At 35.3% G+C, this 18,176-nt stretch overlaps 2 protein-coding genes across 2 annotated transcripts in view; one reads left to right on the top strand and one right to left on the bottom strand.

Annotated features, from left to right (window-relative positions):
* Nucleotides 1-126: 126 nt before the first annotated feature.
* On the bottom strand, nt 127-15,635 carry LOC126879942 (acyl-protein thioesterase 1). The gene is made up of 6 exons (XM_050643318.1): nt 15,208-15,635; nt 15,120-15,151; nt 10,768-10,928; nt 10,137-10,207; nt 2,271-2,426; nt 127-511 (listed from the first exon to the last, which is right to left on the bottom strand). The coding sequence occupies exons 1-6, from the start codon at nt 15,253-15,255 to the stop codon at nt 323-325; spliced, it is 657 nt and encodes a 218-aa protein (XP_050499275.1). The 5' UTR covers nt 15,256-15,635; the 3' UTR covers nt 127-322.
* A 243-nt stretch (nt 15,636-15,878) lies between these two features.
* LOC126879939 (alanine aminotransferase 1) overlaps nt 15,879-18,176 on the top strand; it is a 43,124-nt gene continuing 40,826 nt past the window's right edge. Inside the window, exon 1 of the mRNA XM_050643314.1 lies at nt 15,879-16,613. Coding sequence (XP_050499271.1) covers nt 16,356-16,613 — 258 coding nt within the window. The 5' untranslated portion in view covers nt 15,879-16,355. The remainder of the gene's footprint in view (nt 16,614-18,176) is intronic.

Below are 18,176 nucleotides of genomic sequence, written 5' to 3'. Positions count from 1 at the left end.
TATCATTTTAAACGTGATAATAAGTGAGAAACAGTTGTATTGACTGTCTAACATTATTCCGACAATGATTTATGGTTTTCTTATCGATAGTCATGTTTGTGTATGAATTAAACAGGTAATAAATAATTTTGTACATAGCAATTGAAGATTTAATCATATCTAGTCATATTTTACAAATACTTTTTATCACTATGTATATAATATTCAATTACATTTTTTTTAAATTGAATTCGCCCTATTTACCAATATATTTTCGAACCCCCCTTAATGGGAATTGAATAAGAAGTATGTAAGGAACACAAATAGTTTCACAAAGAATCATCTATTGACTAGGTAGGTTTTTGGTTATAAATTGCTTAATGTCGTTAAGTTCTTCGTCCGAAGAAGAATGTGACAAGCCCCTGTATGATTTGAATTCAACGTCTTTAAGCATGTTCTTTAATACAGATGCGGTCATTTGGCCCCACTTGTAAGGGACTACTGGATCACAGTCGCCGTGGCACTGCAATATCTGCAAAAAGTTATTATTTAAATTAAGTAGTAACGTATATTTTCTTCATACACCTAACAAAAGTAATTGACAGAGTCAGACTTAGCGATATATTACAGAAAATGGGGCAAAAAAGGATACTGGCAAACATTGTGGAAGTCATAAAACAAATGAACAATAACAACACGACAAAAATTAAAACAAATGACAACACTATGGTCAACATACCAAGGGGAATCAGGCAGGGAGACAGCCTCAGCTCATTTTTATTCAATATGCTAATGGATGCAAAAATAGACGTGGAATCGCTACAGCTAACCGCGCATGAAAAAAAAGTTGATTAATAGCAAGCTAAAAATTTGTTAATAGCTTAAGGATGTCTGGTCGGACAAACTTTGATATATGGGAACACTGGAACAGGGGAAGTTGTAATTGTGGAACATGTTAAAAATTTGGAACGGTCAGACCACGAAAACGTCACATGTATTTTGTCCGACAGTCTGTGTCTTTGTCTGTGTGTTTGTGTCCGACACCTGTCATAATTCCTGTCATTTGACATATTCTACGTGTTCCACTCATTATAATTCCCATTTGGTGATAAATAGCAGCCTGATTTTTGCATAAGAGTTTAATGAAAGGGTAACAAATCAATTGGAAGTTCTGTCAGACAAAATACATGTGACGCTTTAGTGGTCTGACCGTTCCAAATTTTTAACCTGTTCCACAATTAAAACTTCCAGTGTTCCCATATATCAAAGCTTGTCCGACTAGACACCCTTAAGCTATTAACAAATTTTCAGCTTGCTATTAATCAACTTTTTTTCATACGCGGGATCCAGACCTAATAGAAAGACAAATTCAACCCAATAAACACGCTAGTTAGTAAAATTAAGGGAACTTAATGCCTATAAGTTATTATTTATGTCTTTTATGTAATCTGAGTTTATCTTTTTCATGTCTTTTGGTTGGTTTTTCATTGGATGTTCCCCCTAAAGCAAATTTCCCCTCCCAAGGCAAATTTCTAGATTCGCCACTGCCTCTAGCACGCAAAAATTTTAGTCCTCAATTCTGAAATGGCAGACGGTGACCCCTTCAGCATTCCCCATATGTACGCATCTGGTGGCGTTAGTTCTGATGAGTGGAAGTTCCAAAAATGATTGCACAGTATTCGAAGAGACTCTCTGGAAGTGTGACAGGTTATCTTGTCCTGCTGAAACCACTGTTGATTGTAAGCTTGTTCCATTTTCGTGACCTTTTCCGTATGGCCGAAAATAGTACTCCATTATGAAAATTTTTTCTGCAAAACTGAAAACCACCCTGAAGTATCTAACACTAACATGATATTGGCAAACATAACAACGTTCAGAAACCACTCAATACGTTTCGGCAAATGACACATAAAATTTGAGGCATACGAATTTCAGTACTGTTTATTTTGTCGCATACCGTACAATGCTAGAAAATGCTCAGAATATCAATTAATTAGCTAATGAGCCACACTCTTAAGATTTTCCTAAGAATCATTCAGAACAGGATTAGACTCATATTCTAACAATCAAACATACTCGATTTGGTTTTAGAAATTTTATGAGAACTAGGGAAGCACTATTTAGACTAAATATACTATTAAAAAAATATCGTGATCAAAAAAAATATGTATTTGTATGCTTCATGGACTTCAAAAAGGCATTTGATAAAGTACAGCATCTAAAATTAATGCAGATGCTAAAAAATATAGGTATAATGTTTATGAGACATTTCTAGCATATTATATACTTACTGGTAAAGTGTCTTCTGTTTTCTTAGCTGCTGGGAAAGATTTATTTAAAGGCAACCAACATGATAGAGCTGCAACCCCAGCAATCTTTTTAGGATAAGTAAGAGCAGAGTACAACGCAAGAGCTCCTCCTTGAGAAAATCCCCCCAAAATAATCCTTGTTTAGGCAATACGTAAAGTATCCTTAACAATAGTAACCTATACTTATTGTACGGTTATAGAGTATATTCCCATAGGTAAGCTGGTTAAGAGTAGATAACGATTTTTCATATGTAATTTAAAGTATTATCTGCATAAATGGCACAAAGAATATTTGCTACGAGAGGTATATGGTTCAAAATGCATACAGTATCACGACTAATAAGTTATGTTCACATACATGTAGAGTACTTACAGTTTTATTCCTTGATGACGTGTCACATCAGAGCTCTGATTGAATTCCATAATCCATTTGGTTCATTTGTAAGGCACTCACTAATACGCTAAATAAATCATCGTCGATAATACTGAGCAGATTGAATTATCTGAGCGGTATAAAACGATAGCAAAAAAAAGCCGGTAAAATGCGGCCTTTTTACGAATAGCGGGAGCGTCGATAGATTAGAGATGATTCTCGTTAGGAAGCTTTTGACGATCTGCCCCGGCGAGGGGTTCAAATGCGAGTCTCAACAATAACCTGGAGTTTCCAGAAAGGTTACATAAATACTACTTGAATTTTAAGTAATCAGTAGTACAGGGGCGTAACTAATTATTTTAGTGAGCCGTGTATAATATATTTATTGTACATATTGCCGGGGGCGACAGGCGAGAGAGATGGCCTATATCACCTCGAAGAGAGGGGATTGGCAAAGATGTGCACAACGATAAGAAATGTTTGAAGAAATTAGAGTTTATATACACAAGGGGTAACAACGATAAAATGGAGGAAAACGATAAGTTTTCCCCCTAGGGATAGATTTTAATCTTCCAGGGGAATCACAGCGATTTTCGTAATACCACGAAGAAAATCACCGTGAGTAGTGTGAATCTTGACAGTACGAACTAGACCATCCTTACCAGGCAATACATCTATTACCCTGGCAGTTGGCCATAAGAGTGGAGGAGTACCATCCTCCTTCAACAGAACCAAATCCCCGATCTTGACAGGGTCAGTAGGGTCGGTCCATTTATTTCTTTGCTGCAGGAGGCAAAGATAGTCTTTTTTCCACAATTTCCAAAATTGCTGTTGAATTTTACTAATACGCTGAAAAAGATTCAACCTATTTTCAGGTATCTCTGAAACACTTGGTTCAGGGGGCGCGGTTAAACTTCTTTGAACTAAGAAGTGAGCTGGAGATAGGAAAGCGAAGTCATTGGCGTCAGACGACATCCTAGTGATGGGTCTCGAATTTAGAATAGCCTCGATTTGGCATAATACTGTGTTAAACACTTCAAAGGTGAAGTGGGAATTTCCTATAATTCGATAGAGGTGATACTTCACACTCTTTATTCCTACCTCATGGAGGCCGAATTGATGGGGGTTGCGGGGAACACCCATCTTGAAAGTTATGGAGTTTTGAGTACAGAATTCCTTAATCTGTTCCGAATTATTTTGATTTAAGAAAAAATCATAGAATTCGCGCATTTCATTTTTTGCCCCATGGAAATTTGTGGCATTGTCGCTCCAAATAATACTGGGCGTGGATCTTCTGGCAATAAACCTTTTCAGAGTAAGAATATAGGCTTCTGCGCTTAATCCTGTGACGAGTTCGATATGAACACATTTAGTGCTCATGCAAATGAAATAGGCTACGTATGCTTTGTAAAGCGGTGCCTTCCTCAAATGTGAGGACTTAATTAAGAAGAACCCCCCATAGTCCACTGAGACGACTTGGAAGGGTCTAGTGGGGAGTACACGATCGGGATGCATATCTGCCATCTGTTGAACAGAATTGGGTGTCATGAATCGGAAACAGTTTACACACTTACGAATTAAGCGTTTAATCTGTCTTAATCCGTCAATTGGCCAGTACTTCATTTTGACATACGAAAGTACTGTTTGCGCGCCTGAATGTAATAACTTATGATGAGCTTGAGTCAAGATTAGTTCTACAACTCGACATTTAGAAGGAAGTAGAATGGGGTGTTTTTGATTATACGATATGGGGGCGTGTCGGAGACGTCCTCCCACACGAATCAGCCCATCATTATGTTGTAGGAAGGGGTTGAGTTTACGAATGGCTTTATTGGTCACGAGTTTAGCATTTTTCAATTCAAGAATCTCTTTTTTAAAGTAGATACTTTGGATATACCTGATGATCGCGTGATCAGCGATCTCCATTTCGGGTGGCGTCAATATATCCGTATCTCGTGGAGAGTTATTTATTTTCTTTTTAATATTACTGATGAATCTAAAAAGATAAGCGACAATTCTTTGAATTTTACGAAAAGAAGAAGATTTAGCGAATAGATTTTCAAAGGTGTCGTTGAGTTCGTGATTTGTTGCTATGTTTGAGACAACTAACTTCCTTAATTCAGGAAGATCATCCTGAAAATGAGGAATTTGATGAAGAGAAAAATCGATGGGATTGTCTCTAATAAAGCTAGGTCCGCATAACCAGTCTTCGGTGGTCTGGGGATTATCAAAGACATTTATCCCTCTGGAAGCGGGGTCAGCGATGTTTTCGTGACTTCTGACGAAATGGAAATCACAAGGAAAAGTTTCCAACAAGGAATTGACCTTTTGAATTCTGTTTTGTACAAAAATGTTCCAAATGTGTTTTTTAGAAAGTATCCAAGACAAGGCAATTGTAGAGTCAGCAAAGAGATGAGATGAAGATATACTCAAATTTTTCTTGAAGATGTGAAAAAGTCTATGAGCCAGAGTGACTCCCAACACTATTCCACAAAGTTCCAATTTGGGGATGGTGAGTTTATTTTTTAGCGGAGAAATTTTGTTTTTAGAAGCGATAAGCCGCGACGATACAGAAAAGTCTGAGTATGTCGCTTTGAGATACACACAAGTGCTGTATATTTTTTCCGATGCGTCGGTGAAAATAATTAATTGAACATCAACAACTTTCTTTTGTAAAAGTAAGCATCGAGGTACCTTGACCTCTTCTATAGTTTTGAATGTCGATAAGAGGTTTTGCCAATTTTTCATAATGATGGGTGAGTCAATGGGTTGATCCCAGTCCAATTTCTGGGACCATATTTCCTGTATCAAGAGCTTAGCGTTCACAAGGACAGGGGATAACCATCCTAGCGGGTCATACAAAGTAGCAATGTAGGAGAGAATAGTACGTTTAGTAACAACATTAGCCAATTTGAAGATAGGAGTTTTAAACGAAAAGTGGTCGCGTTCTGAATCCCAGAATATGCCTAAGACTTTATCAGATCCCGTGAAGTTAAGACTGACTTCAGAGACGGGATTTAAATTGTGTTGAGACAGAAATTCTGAAGAACTGCAGTTCCACTTGTGGAGGAGGAAACCATGGGTTTCTAGCAAAGAAGTTAATTGTTCGAAAAGACAATTTAATTCATGAAGACTGTCAGCACCGCTGATCAGGTCATCCATATAGATAGATTCTTGCAGAACACTAGTAGCAAGTTCGTGGGTATGTTTGTTGTTGTCAGCGATGTGCTTGATAACTCTTTGAGCGATAAATGGGCTACTTGGGAGCCCGAAGGGTAATCTTTGAAATTGATAGCACCGTAAAGGCTGCTGAACATTGTCCCTAAAGAGAAAATTTAACAGAAATGTTTCAGTGGGACAAATGGCGATTTGTAGGAACATAGCCTTGATGTCGCCTACTAGTGCGAATTTAAACTGACGAAACTTAGCGAGAATGTCAAAAAGTTCATGTTGGACGACATAACCTTTGTCTATGACGTCACTGAGGGAGATTCCCGTAGACGATTTATTGTTTGGATCGAAAACTATACGAGTGGAAGTAGTAGAGTTGGATTTGAAAACGGGAAAGTGAGGGAGAAAGTAATTAGGTTTACCTGAGTCATTTAGCATTTTTAACGGCACTTGAATTATTTGTCCGTTATTGAGATATTCCGATATAATGTCCTGATACTTTTCCAATAAATCAGGGTTGAGTTGAAAACGTTTCTCGAGACTTAGAAAACGTCTTTTTGCCGAGAGAAACGAATTTCCCATGTCTATATCTTCGATAGGGAGTTTGAGATTGAGTGTGGACTCATATCGTCCATTGGGGAGAACATTAACATGTTTTACAAAATTAATTTCAGCGGGGTGATCATTAACGAGATCGGTGTTCTGAGGAGCGGCTTCTTCCAGCTCCCAGAATTTTTGTAAATGATCGAATAGTTCCTCGTTGGACACTACCGGCTCATTTACGGCGGAAGGAGTGTTATGAGAACAACAAGTAACGAGAGAGTTTGAATAAAATTCCAAAGCCTTTTTAGTATTTTTCGACTTAAGAGCAAAGTCTGGAACTGACCCTGATATCGTGTACCCGAGTAGAGTGCGTTGAAGAACGGGAAGACCTTTTCCCAAACGAATTATTTCAGGTTGAATGATATCGTTATACAGGTCTGCACCGAGCAGGATACCAATTGGGGATGTTACATGGAACATCGGATCACCTAATGGTATCTCTGAGGGTATGTTTAGTTTGCTCGCTAAAATAGAAATTTGAGGAAGCGGATTTGTTATCTTTGGGAGTACAGAGCACGAGATGTCAAAAGGAACGTCGTTAGCGACAGCGAAAATTGTTGTATCTACAATAGATTGAGACGAGGATGAGGTGGAGTTAATTCCGTTGACCCGTAATTTTCCATCTCTAGTGGTGAGTGACAGTTCCTTTACGAGGTCAGCACTAATAAATGAAACCTGTGAGGCCGAGTCTAAAAGTGCCTTTGCGAAGACCCTCTTGCCGCTAGGAGCGACAAGATAGACCTGGAGTGTGCTTAGTAACACCAAATGATTATCAAGCGAGGCTGCAGATAGAGCCATTGAATGTGGAGTCGAATTTTGAAGATTAACTTCCGTTTCAGGAGCTCTAACATGTGAGGGCCCCTGTTGTGAATTACCCTGTATATGGGAGTTATTTGAGATAGCGGTTTTATTATGATTATTTGAGTTGTGTTGGCCAACAGCCGCGGAAGGGTTACTATGACCCGTTTTGTCGAAATGGAGCAACGTGTGATGACGAAATTTACAAACTATGCAAGAGAATTTGGATTTACACTGATCGAGCATGTGAGACCCAAGACAATTAATACAAAATTTATTTTGTTTGACAAAACTAAAACGTTCTTTAGAATTCAACTGCTTGAACTGAGGACAAGAGTAGATCGAGTGAGAGTCGTTGCAATAGGAACATTTCTTAGGACCTAAGCGAGGCGAAAGGTTACTGGTAGAAGTGTCTGAGGCTAGGTGTAAAGAGTGTCTGGAAGTAGTAGTCGATTTTGGATTTGATTGAGATTGAATATTCTCAAGATGAACAACGCGTGTCTCGATTTCCCCTAGAAAATGGACAAAATCAGGGGTAGCTTGGCTACCACCGGATTGGAACTCAAGAGCCCTAATGGTAGGTGCGTCGAGTTTCTGAGTAGCGATATGTATGAGAAGTAAATGCAAGAGATCTGAAGGGGGCCTATTCAAGTTCAATAGGGCCTTGAAATTATTTGACATGACCGTATGAAAATTTCTTAATTGTGAGTGATTTGCGTTTCCAGAAATAGGAGGCGCATCAAGAATTTGAGAGATGAGAGTTTTGATAAGCGATTTAGAGTTGGCGTACCTTTGTGTCAGGTTATCCCGGGCTATTTTGTAATTGTCACCTGTGAGTGGGATATGCTCGAGAAGCGTCAAAGGCTCGGAAGTTAGAAAACTTTTGAGGTAAATGAGTTTTTCCAGATCACTTAATGTAGTATCAGATCCTATTATTGTATCAAAGGTCTCAATGAATGAATTGTATTCAGTAACTAAGCCACTAAATGGTTTTAACTGAATACGAGGGAGGTTTACTGTTCGTTGCCTAGCCATAGACTGTGAGGTTAGAGAAGAATTAGGGTCAAATTGGAGGGAGGGGGTAGCAGTCACATTAGAACTTTCAATGACCTCTAACCTTTCTTCCAATAGAGAAATTGTATCCAAATATTTATCAAAAACCACAGAGGAATCAGTAGAGGGGGTAGGTTCCTCGGGGATCGTCTCCAGCACATTTTGAGCATCGCGGAAAAGTCCGTAAGAATGTTTGAGTTGTGAAATTATTTCACGAATTTTATATTTGTTTAGAGAATTAAGAGTTGTGGGAACCGAATCAGCCAACTTGGTTATATCAAGTTTTGCGGTGAGCCTCTGTCGGTTATATTTTGATCGGTCAGCCATGTTGCGAGAATGTGAGATTAGATAGATTATTTGCAAATGTCTAAACCTATAAATCGATGCGAAAATGAGAGAATATGTACAATATATTATATATTACACGTTTAATAGTGTGAGATTGGCTTAATAGTATCACCCTGTATGAGCGCAGATTAGTATATGAAATGCAAAACTATAAAATTTCAAAATATATGCAATTTTCCAAAATGGGTATTTTTCAGCAAGTGTGAGACACCCTTAACAAGTATTTAAATTAATTAAATTGAAGGAAAAAACAATTATTTATTTTCTATAGTTTTCTAGAAGTGTAAAATGAGCTTAAGCGAAGCTAAATGTAGCAAAAACTTACAATTTATGCAAGAAAACAAAATTATTTTTAATAATTTTTGTAACCTGTGAACCAGGCTTAATCGGATTCAAAATTATAAATTTAATTTAAATCAAAAGGTTGAACAAACAATGTTAAAATTATAACACCCGTACTATCAGCCAAGAAATGAGTACACTTTTTGTATACTATAAACAGAAAAATATATTTACGAAAATAAAATAATGTAATATATGCAAATATTTTTTCATACAAACAAAACGACTCCTTTATTTGAACAAAGCAAGTAGTTTCTGAAATTGCACGTGTAGACCGGGCTTAACAACCTACCAGCTATTGTAGAGACGTGCTGGGTTAAATACTGAGAATTTGAGTGCAGAAAGAGAGGAATATTTTATTTTTGTGCCGGGGCGGCGTGGCTTGGAAATTTCCAAATGCAACAGAAAGACACTATAAATGAAAAACCGTTATTCTCAGAATAGAGATTATCAAAATATGCAAATACGAAGGACCTTGAGGATTTAATTAATAAATAATTAATATGATACGGCTCGATGGAACAGAAATGTTTAGGCAATACGTAAAGTATCCTTAACAATAGTAACCTATACTTATTGTACGGTTATAGAGTATATTCCCATAGGTAAGCTGGTTAAGAGTAGATAACGATTTTTCATATGTAATTTAAAGTATTATCTGCATAAATGGCACAAAGAATATTTGCTACGAGAGGTATATGGTTCAAAATGCATACAGTATCACGACTAATAAGTTATGTTCACATACATGTAGAGTACTTACAGTTTTATTCCTTGATGACGTGTCACATCAGAGCTCTGATTGAATTCCATAATCCATTTGGTTCATTTGTAAGGCACTCACTAATACGCTAAATAAATCATCGTCGATAATACTGAGCAGATTGAATTATCTGAGCGGTATAAAACGATAGCAAAAAAAAGCCGGTAAAATGCGGCCTTTTTACGAATAGCGGGAGCGTCGATAGATTAGAGATGATTCTCGTTAGGAAGCTTTTGACGATCTGCCCCGGCGAGGGGTTCAAATGCGAGTCTCAACAATAACCTGGAGTTTCCAGAAAGGTTACATAAATACTACTTGAATTTTAAGTAATCAGTAGTACAGGGGCGTAACTAATTATTTTAGTGAGCCGTGTATAATATATTTATTGTACAATCCTGTCTACACTGATTCCTGCATTTACTTCAGTTTCAATCAAAGAATGGATTTGTTTTGTTGCAGCTTTAATACCTGCAAGGAAAATTTTTGTTAGATAAATATTGAACAGAAACCATAGGTGCTACGTTATGTGGACGTGATGTACATATTATGCCCTATACAAACTTCTTAATTAGTAAATACTATACATGCTCTAATACCTTATTAAGCTTATGGAGTCTATACTCATATTATTATACCTCAGGAAACGGAGCATTTAAAAATATAAAATTTTTGATTTTTTCAACTGCTTATTCGGCTTCGTTTCTTGGGGTATTATATAAAAATCTATATAGTCTAATGAAACTTTTTATTTCTTAAATGATAAGAACACACATTCCAGTCCGCCATGATCTCTAAGGCATTGACATGATATCCGTAAAAACGCTGGGACCACCCAAGAGGCGTTGTGTATGTACCTGATACAATGGTCTATTAATTTGTGTGGTCACTTGTTCTTTCTCTCTAATGAGGCTCACAGTTGAATGTGTTAAAGACAAGTCATGTAATATTAAAAATGATCCGAATTATATAAACTCTCTAAAAAAACACATGCTACAATTTCTGATCCTATTTTAGAAATTCTTTTATACCTGGTTCATCTTCAGGTCCTGATTCGTCTAGTGATTTCAGATCAAACCAACTTGGCATGCGAAAACCTGCATTCAAAGTGACTTGTATTGTAGGGGCTGTAGGACAAATTACTTTTACATGAGGAGGTCTCACCGCAGCCATAGCACTTGCCCATCCTTGCCTGAAATATTATATATACATTAAACATAATTTTTACTGATTTTGTAATTTTTTAGTCAATATAATGCATTCCAACAATTATAACGCATAACGAGTATAAAAAGTACAACACATCTCCAATAAAACAGTATGATTCGAAAACAAACTGTCAGAGATCTCAGTCGTAAAAGGAGTTAGACAGGGGTGCATATTGTCACTTATTTAACATAATACACATACCACATTGAACATAATACTCTGAAAACATCTTTAGAGAAACCTTGGACGAGTCAGAAAATAGTATTTCCGTAAATGACCAACTCATAAACAATATTAGATACGCAGACAATACAGTATTGCTGGCAGATAGTGCGCAGGGGCTCCAAAGGATGATGGGCAATGCTGTAGAAACATGTAACAAATATGGCCTAAAACTAAATTGTAAGAAGACAAAAATAATGAACATTAGAAAGAACACACAACATAAATGCCCAAATTACAATAATAGCCCAATAAATGACCGTTTTGGAGTGTAATTTCCATGGGCAACTCCGAATTGCATGAAAATTTGGATTTAGGTTCTACTTACCCTCCACTTCCAAGTTGAATTTGTGCCGTTGGTTGCTTTTACTCGGGGGGTGAAAAACACGTGTTTAAAATAAGGCCGGAAATGGATAAATTGACTTATTTTAAGCACCTTTTGTTCTATAAAGTTTTTTACGTAAGTCAATACTTTTCGAGTTATTCGCGATTTAAAATGTTGATTTTTCGACAAAAAAACTACGTTTTCAGACCGTTTTTCTCAAATAACTCAAAAAGTAAATATTTTATCGAAGAAGATATTTTTAGCAAAAGTGTAGCCCATAAAAAAACGAAAAAAATGGTGTACCAGTAAAGTCTACAAATTGAGTAGAAGCAAAGTTGTAGCTCATGAAAAATACGTTCTTATTCGTCTAATTCCAAATCGAATATTTCAACGTGAAATCACCGAAGAAAGAAGCGTTTTTCGGGAAAACCTTATTAACATTTTTAAAGTATCGAAAAAAAGCTTATTATTTGTTTTTTACAAAAGTCTACAGCATCAAAAATAAACGAGTTACACTGAAAAAATGTTGGCCCCTTTTTTTTATTAAAAAAAATCGTGAAGACCTCCCTCTATTTAGCACCCTAAATGAAATTAATCATTTGGCTTTACTATCTATTTTAAATGTATGTGTATTGTTTATATGATCTGTAAGTTTCATTGGTTTGAAGTGCTTATTTTCAAAAACATTTGGTTTCATAGTAAAAAAAATTTTTTTAAAAATTTTTGAAAAATTTCATTTTTTCAAAATAACTTAAAGAGTATTAGTGACAAGAAAAATTTTAAAGAGTAAAAAAATGTAGGATTTGCTATTATAAATATACTAGTTTCATTCTGTTTCTCCGTAAGACAAAAATTGGTTAAGATATGGCTGTTCAAAATTTGCATACACTCGTGATTAGTGACCCATTCAAGCTTTCTCAATTATAACCCTTTCAAAAATAAACACTTTAAACCGGTGAGACTGACAGATCATATAAAAAATAGATAGGTAAGTAAATTGTTTGTAAAGCGGTAGCGATTAATTTCATTTGGGGAGCTAAACACGGAGATTTTCATGATTTTTTACAAAAAAAAAGAGGGCCAACTTTATTTTGAGCGTAACTCGATTATTTTTAATGCTAAATCTTTTGTTAACAATTAAAACAAAGCTTTTTATAAACACTTTAAAAAAGTTTAAATGGGTTTTTCCCGAAAAGTGCTTAATTTTTCGGTGATTTCACCTTAAAATATTTGATTTGGAATTAGACGAATAAGAACGTATTTTTTATGAGCTACAACTTTGTTTTTATTTGATTGATAGACTTTACTGATACACCATTTTTTTTGGGTTTTTTATAAGCCACACTTTTACTAAGGACATTTTTTTCGATAAAATATTTACTTTTTGAGTTACTTGCGAAAAACTGTCTGAAAACGTAGTTTTGTGTCGAAAAATCAACATTTTTAATGGCAAATAACTCAAAAAGTATTGACTTACGTAAAAAACTCTATAGAACAAAAGTTGCTTAAAATCAGTCAATTTATGCATTTCCTGTCTTAACCTAAACGTATGTTTTTTCACCCCCGAGAAGGGGTGACTGTCACCCCCCAAGTAAAAGCAACCAACGGCACAATTTCAACTTTGAAGTGAAGGGTAAGTAGAACCTAAATCCAAATTTTCATGCGATTCGGAGTTGCCCTGAAAATTACACGGTATCGGCGAATTTCCCGTTCATTTACTGGGCTATAAGTGATACACTGTTAGAAACAGTGGAGAAATATACTGTTTTTACAACCTGGAATCTTACAGAAGATGCCATAAAATGATTAGAGGCATTTGGAATGTGGTGCTACCAATCTATGTTAACCCTGCAGTACTCGCGTGGGATACCAGTGTATCCCACTTGCCGGAAAACTGTGAATGTGTTCTTGTATAGTGCATGTGATACACCAGCTTCTAGGCTTTCTAGACAGTTTACTCAGACTTTGTTGAGATGCATATGTGTGAGTTTTCTGTTCAGAATTATTGGTGAGGTTATATTTGGTTTTGGGACACATATGTATCCCACGCAACCTCCGAATTTCATTTTGAGATTAATATTTGTTGGTGAGTTATTTGTTTATTTTTATTATATTTTGCTTTTTTTATGCAAATTATTATTTATAGCTTTCTAAAATGAACAAGGATCCGGAAAATGGCTGACATGGTACAAAGAGCTAGAAGAGGAAGAAGTATTCGGAGTAGCAGATCCAATAAAGATGGAGTTTTTTGTTCAAAAAGTGTTTGTTATAGATAGAGGGTTTTTTTTTGTAATATTAGCAAGAATAGATGCTTTAGTCCAAATTAATAATTCGAACACTCAAAAGAAGCTTCGACTTCTGCATAAACAACTACTATATACCCCATTCCACGAATATACAACACTCTTGGATTATCGGGACAACGAATATTTTACTGTGCAAAATATGAAGAACGAAAGTAAATTGCAAATTGTATTGTTGTTTATTGGAGTAATTATTAGAGCAAAATACTTTCGTACTTCTTATGTTGGACACTAAAATATTCGTTGTTGTGATAATCCAAAACAGTCGTATATTCGTGGAATACACCATACACCTCAACCAAAGAGGGTCAAAACAGGAAATGGTTTCATATATATATATACCATACAACTAACAACTATTCTCCAGAGGCTAAGAAAAGAAAAATAAATTATTAACCCTTAAACGCCCAACCTTTTTTAGGTTCCATGTACGCCCAAGGGTGGGTAAAAAATGTCCACCTCGAAAATAATATATTTATTGAGAGTTGTTGCAAATGGATTAATCTTATGCTTATTGAACACAGCATCTTCTAAAATATTAATATAAACAATTTACAAACCTTACAACAAAATTACGATATACATCAAAATTAACATACCAGTAAAAGCCAGTAATACAGATTTGTCGATTTTCTACACATTCTTCCTTTCAGCCTCCTCAATGGTGGATAATTATGTCGATTATGTAATTAGACGTCGATAATTATATGGATTACATTCCTACCAATGAGAAATTATATAGAAACCTTTAGTAACAAGCTTTACCAAGGGTGTACTTTATGTGCCCACCCATATTTAACTTAAGATATTACTTTTATTTTCAAAAATATCGGTAGAACCAAATTAACATTCGATAAAGGGCTGTATTTTTAACAATAAGTAATTTTTGAACACGTAATAAATATGTTACAAGGGAATACGCATTAGGTGGACATTTCTTACCCACCCTTGGGCGTTTAAGGGTTAACACTGCAAGGAACAGAAAATTGGCTTACTTCTGCCACATTATGCATAATAATAAATACATGAGAGCAGATGATGGGCCCTGGACATAGATCCCAGCTGGTAATTTTACGAAACAGACTGGTCTATTTAGAACTACTGTGAATGGAATAAGATGGGTCAATGTGGTTGTCATCTCTAGAAGATAGACGCTTAAGACTGTTATTATAAGAATCATAGTGTTTTATTGCGTTAATATATATGAACAAAGGTCAGCATTAAATTAAAAGTAATTTAATAAAATTAAATTAATTTTTGTTGCTTACAAGTTACACTGACTTACTACGGAATAAACATACAAATTTAAATTAAATTAACTCACCCAGTGTCTCCTAATCCATGTAAGAAAATTAGCTAAAACAGCATTAATTAATTATAAATGCAATTTAAGAAAAAAAATAAATGCTTACTGTTCCTGTGTGTTTCGTGGTCGCAGCAATGACTACTGGGGCTGCCATGTTTAAGGTTCTACTACAACTGACCTCTGGTTATCAGTACATTTAAAATTATAGTGTTTATAAGATAATCTCTTATTGAAAAAATTGCGAAAAATTGGGTTTTTAAAGCTGATTAGGTGTCAGAGTGACAACTGATGGACCGGATTTATGTCAATACTAACTCCGGAGGAACCACCGATTTAGACAACCAGTTTAATACGTATGTATCAAAGTTTGCCTGTCCATATGTGTTTCGATGAAGAAAATGATTAATAATAAACTAAATACACCCTCAATATTTGTTGCGATCTATCATAGTATATGATAATATAATAACCGACATAAATTTTGACGATATTGATATTTGCAGTGTACAAAATATTGTAAAAACGAAAGTGTAAAAAAAATAAATTATCTGTACGCAATCCGAGTATTAGTCATATCGATCACCCAAATCTCAGTAACATAGTTCCAAATAACAGTTTATTACAGTGGTCCAGCTATAATTATAAAAGTTTTAAATGAATGTATAACTTAATATACAATTGGCCGACGCAGTAATCCCCTATGTTTTATGGAACTAAAACTTTAAAAATAGAAATAAATTATTGATGTCTCCTTTTGACCTGACCACCTGACCTGATAAGCTTTACCGAGTTCGAGTTGCCCACTTTTTGACCTATTTATAGGATTTTGACTGCTTTCCAACAAATTAAATAATGCATTTCTCATCAAAATCTATAAAGTAACATTCTGTGCATAACAAAATATCACATTTGTCCCAAAAAATCGATAAACCGAGTAACTCGTGAAGTAAACAACTCTCCCACGATAAGAAAAAAAGATCGCGATAACTTTTGATGTGATAATCCTCTAAAAATCACCACTTGTTATCTTTAGAAATTATTTTATTTTGTCTTTGAAATTATAGTTGTTTTCTTGGCATTTGTAGAAATAGATTCAGATTCAGTTGTGGTTGAAGACGTGTAGAGGTAGGATCGTGTATCGTTAAAACAATTCTGCGCGCTTATAACGCAAGGCGAAATAATTTTTATACCTAAGTAATTCTTTCTAATTTAACCACTGATTATCTTTATTGATATTGTGACATCACGATAATAATGTCGACTACAAGGCTATTATCTCCCCTTCATAATTATGGGAAATTTCAGTCCACTGCGTCACTCACAAGGCAGAAGTCAGCTGTTGGTGGTGTCGGTTCGCGATCAGTGTTGATAAAACAGAATATCAGAAGAATGGCGACATATAAACCAACGTTGACTATCGAGAATTTAAATCCTTGTATCAAGGTGATGGAATATGCTGTCAGAGGACCTTTGGTTACAAGGGCCGGCGAAATCGAAAAAGAGTTGGAAAAGGTGAGTTTTTTTATACACGTTTTTGGAATAGCAGGCGTAGATTTCCCTAATTTGATTGTAACATACGTCAAAATTGTTGTATCCTGGTAACAAGTGCCTATTTTATTGACAGGCCAGCCTATTTTATTGACAACTTTTACATTCATAAAAATGTCATTGTTCAGTTGTTTTATAACATATTTGTTTACATCGTTTACATTCCACAGCTTTCTTTGACGTTCCATAACTTCTTTTATTTCTAAGTATTTAATTACCATTAAATAACATGGAGATTTCTGATTGAAATCTATAATCTAATTTTATTGTATATTATTATTTTAATAGCTGTTACGATACAGAATGTACGTGACTTTTGATACTTGAAAATTTGCCAGCATTTACGCTGATTTGATTTAGATTTGATTGATATTGGATTAGCTAATACCTATTAAAATTTTTTAAGGGTTTTAACCTTTGCACAAATGTTAAAATAAAACATATAATTTTAATAATAAGATAAGCAAATAGTGTTGTTGGATAACACTGAAAAGTGTAATTATCATTTTTTTAACATTCAAATAAAAAAAAACAAATCTTTTGACTTTCTATATAGTCCAGTCATCAGGGACTAAAATGACACTTAGTCTCTTAAAACGAGACGAACAAGGTGAATTTTGCTAAAAATGTCAATTTTGGGTTCCCAAAAAAATGCCAAAAAGTTTGCTATTCCTACCCCCCTAAAATTCTCCTCCTAAGGGGGAAAACGGAAAACATCGATTTACTAAAATCTGTACGCTGCAGAAAAAAATGTTTTAAGCAAGAAATGTAGCTGAGGTAATTTTGAACAAAAATGTTTATTAGCACTTTTTGTGTAGAATGAACCGTTTTCCCAAAAACAACGCTTGAAGTGACCGGCGATTTTGAATGATAAGCCGGCGCATTCACGATACTGCGGCGTCGTTCAATTTTGTCGAATTCGATTAATTGATAAAAATTTTGATCGTGTGTGATCATGCATCCAACAAAATCGTAACAATTTGACCACAGAGAAGCCGGCCACTCACGGTACTGCGTCGTCGTTCAATTTTGTCAAATTCGACTAAATTGGAAAACATTTTGATCGTGTGTGACCGTGTATCCAACAAAATCGTACAATTTGACCGGCGAGAGACTGGCCTGTCTGCTGCAGTACTGCAGAATTGATATTATCCACGATTTTGTCGAATGACACCGCAGTACCGTGAGTGGCCGGCTTTAGTTTCGCGCGCGAAATCATTTTTTTTAAATAAAATTTGTATCAACTCGACGATAAAAATTCGATATCTTTTGATTGAAGTGTCCTATCGACAAAAATCAAAACGCGTTTTAAAGGTGAAGGTTGCAGCTTTCTTAAGTAACTTTTCCTTTTTGTCGCAAATGAAGTCAGTTTCTTTCAAGCTGATAGGTAGCTATATGAATAAACGTTGCTCGATTTTTGCTATTTCTTACAATTTTCATAAGATAAATTAAATTCATAACTTCCATTGGCCGCTCGCTGTAGAATTTTCATTGTAAGGACCCAATCTTTAAAACCTATAACTTGAA

Source organism: Diabrotica virgifera, chromosome 2, assembly GCF_917563875.1.
Source record: "Diabrotica virgifera virgifera chromosome 2, PGI_DIABVI_V3a".
NCBI classification, from domain to species: Eukaryota; Metazoa; Arthropoda; class Insecta; order Coleoptera; family Chrysomelidae; genus Diabrotica; species Diabrotica virgifera.
This window is presented reverse-complemented; position numbering and strand designations above follow the sequence as displayed.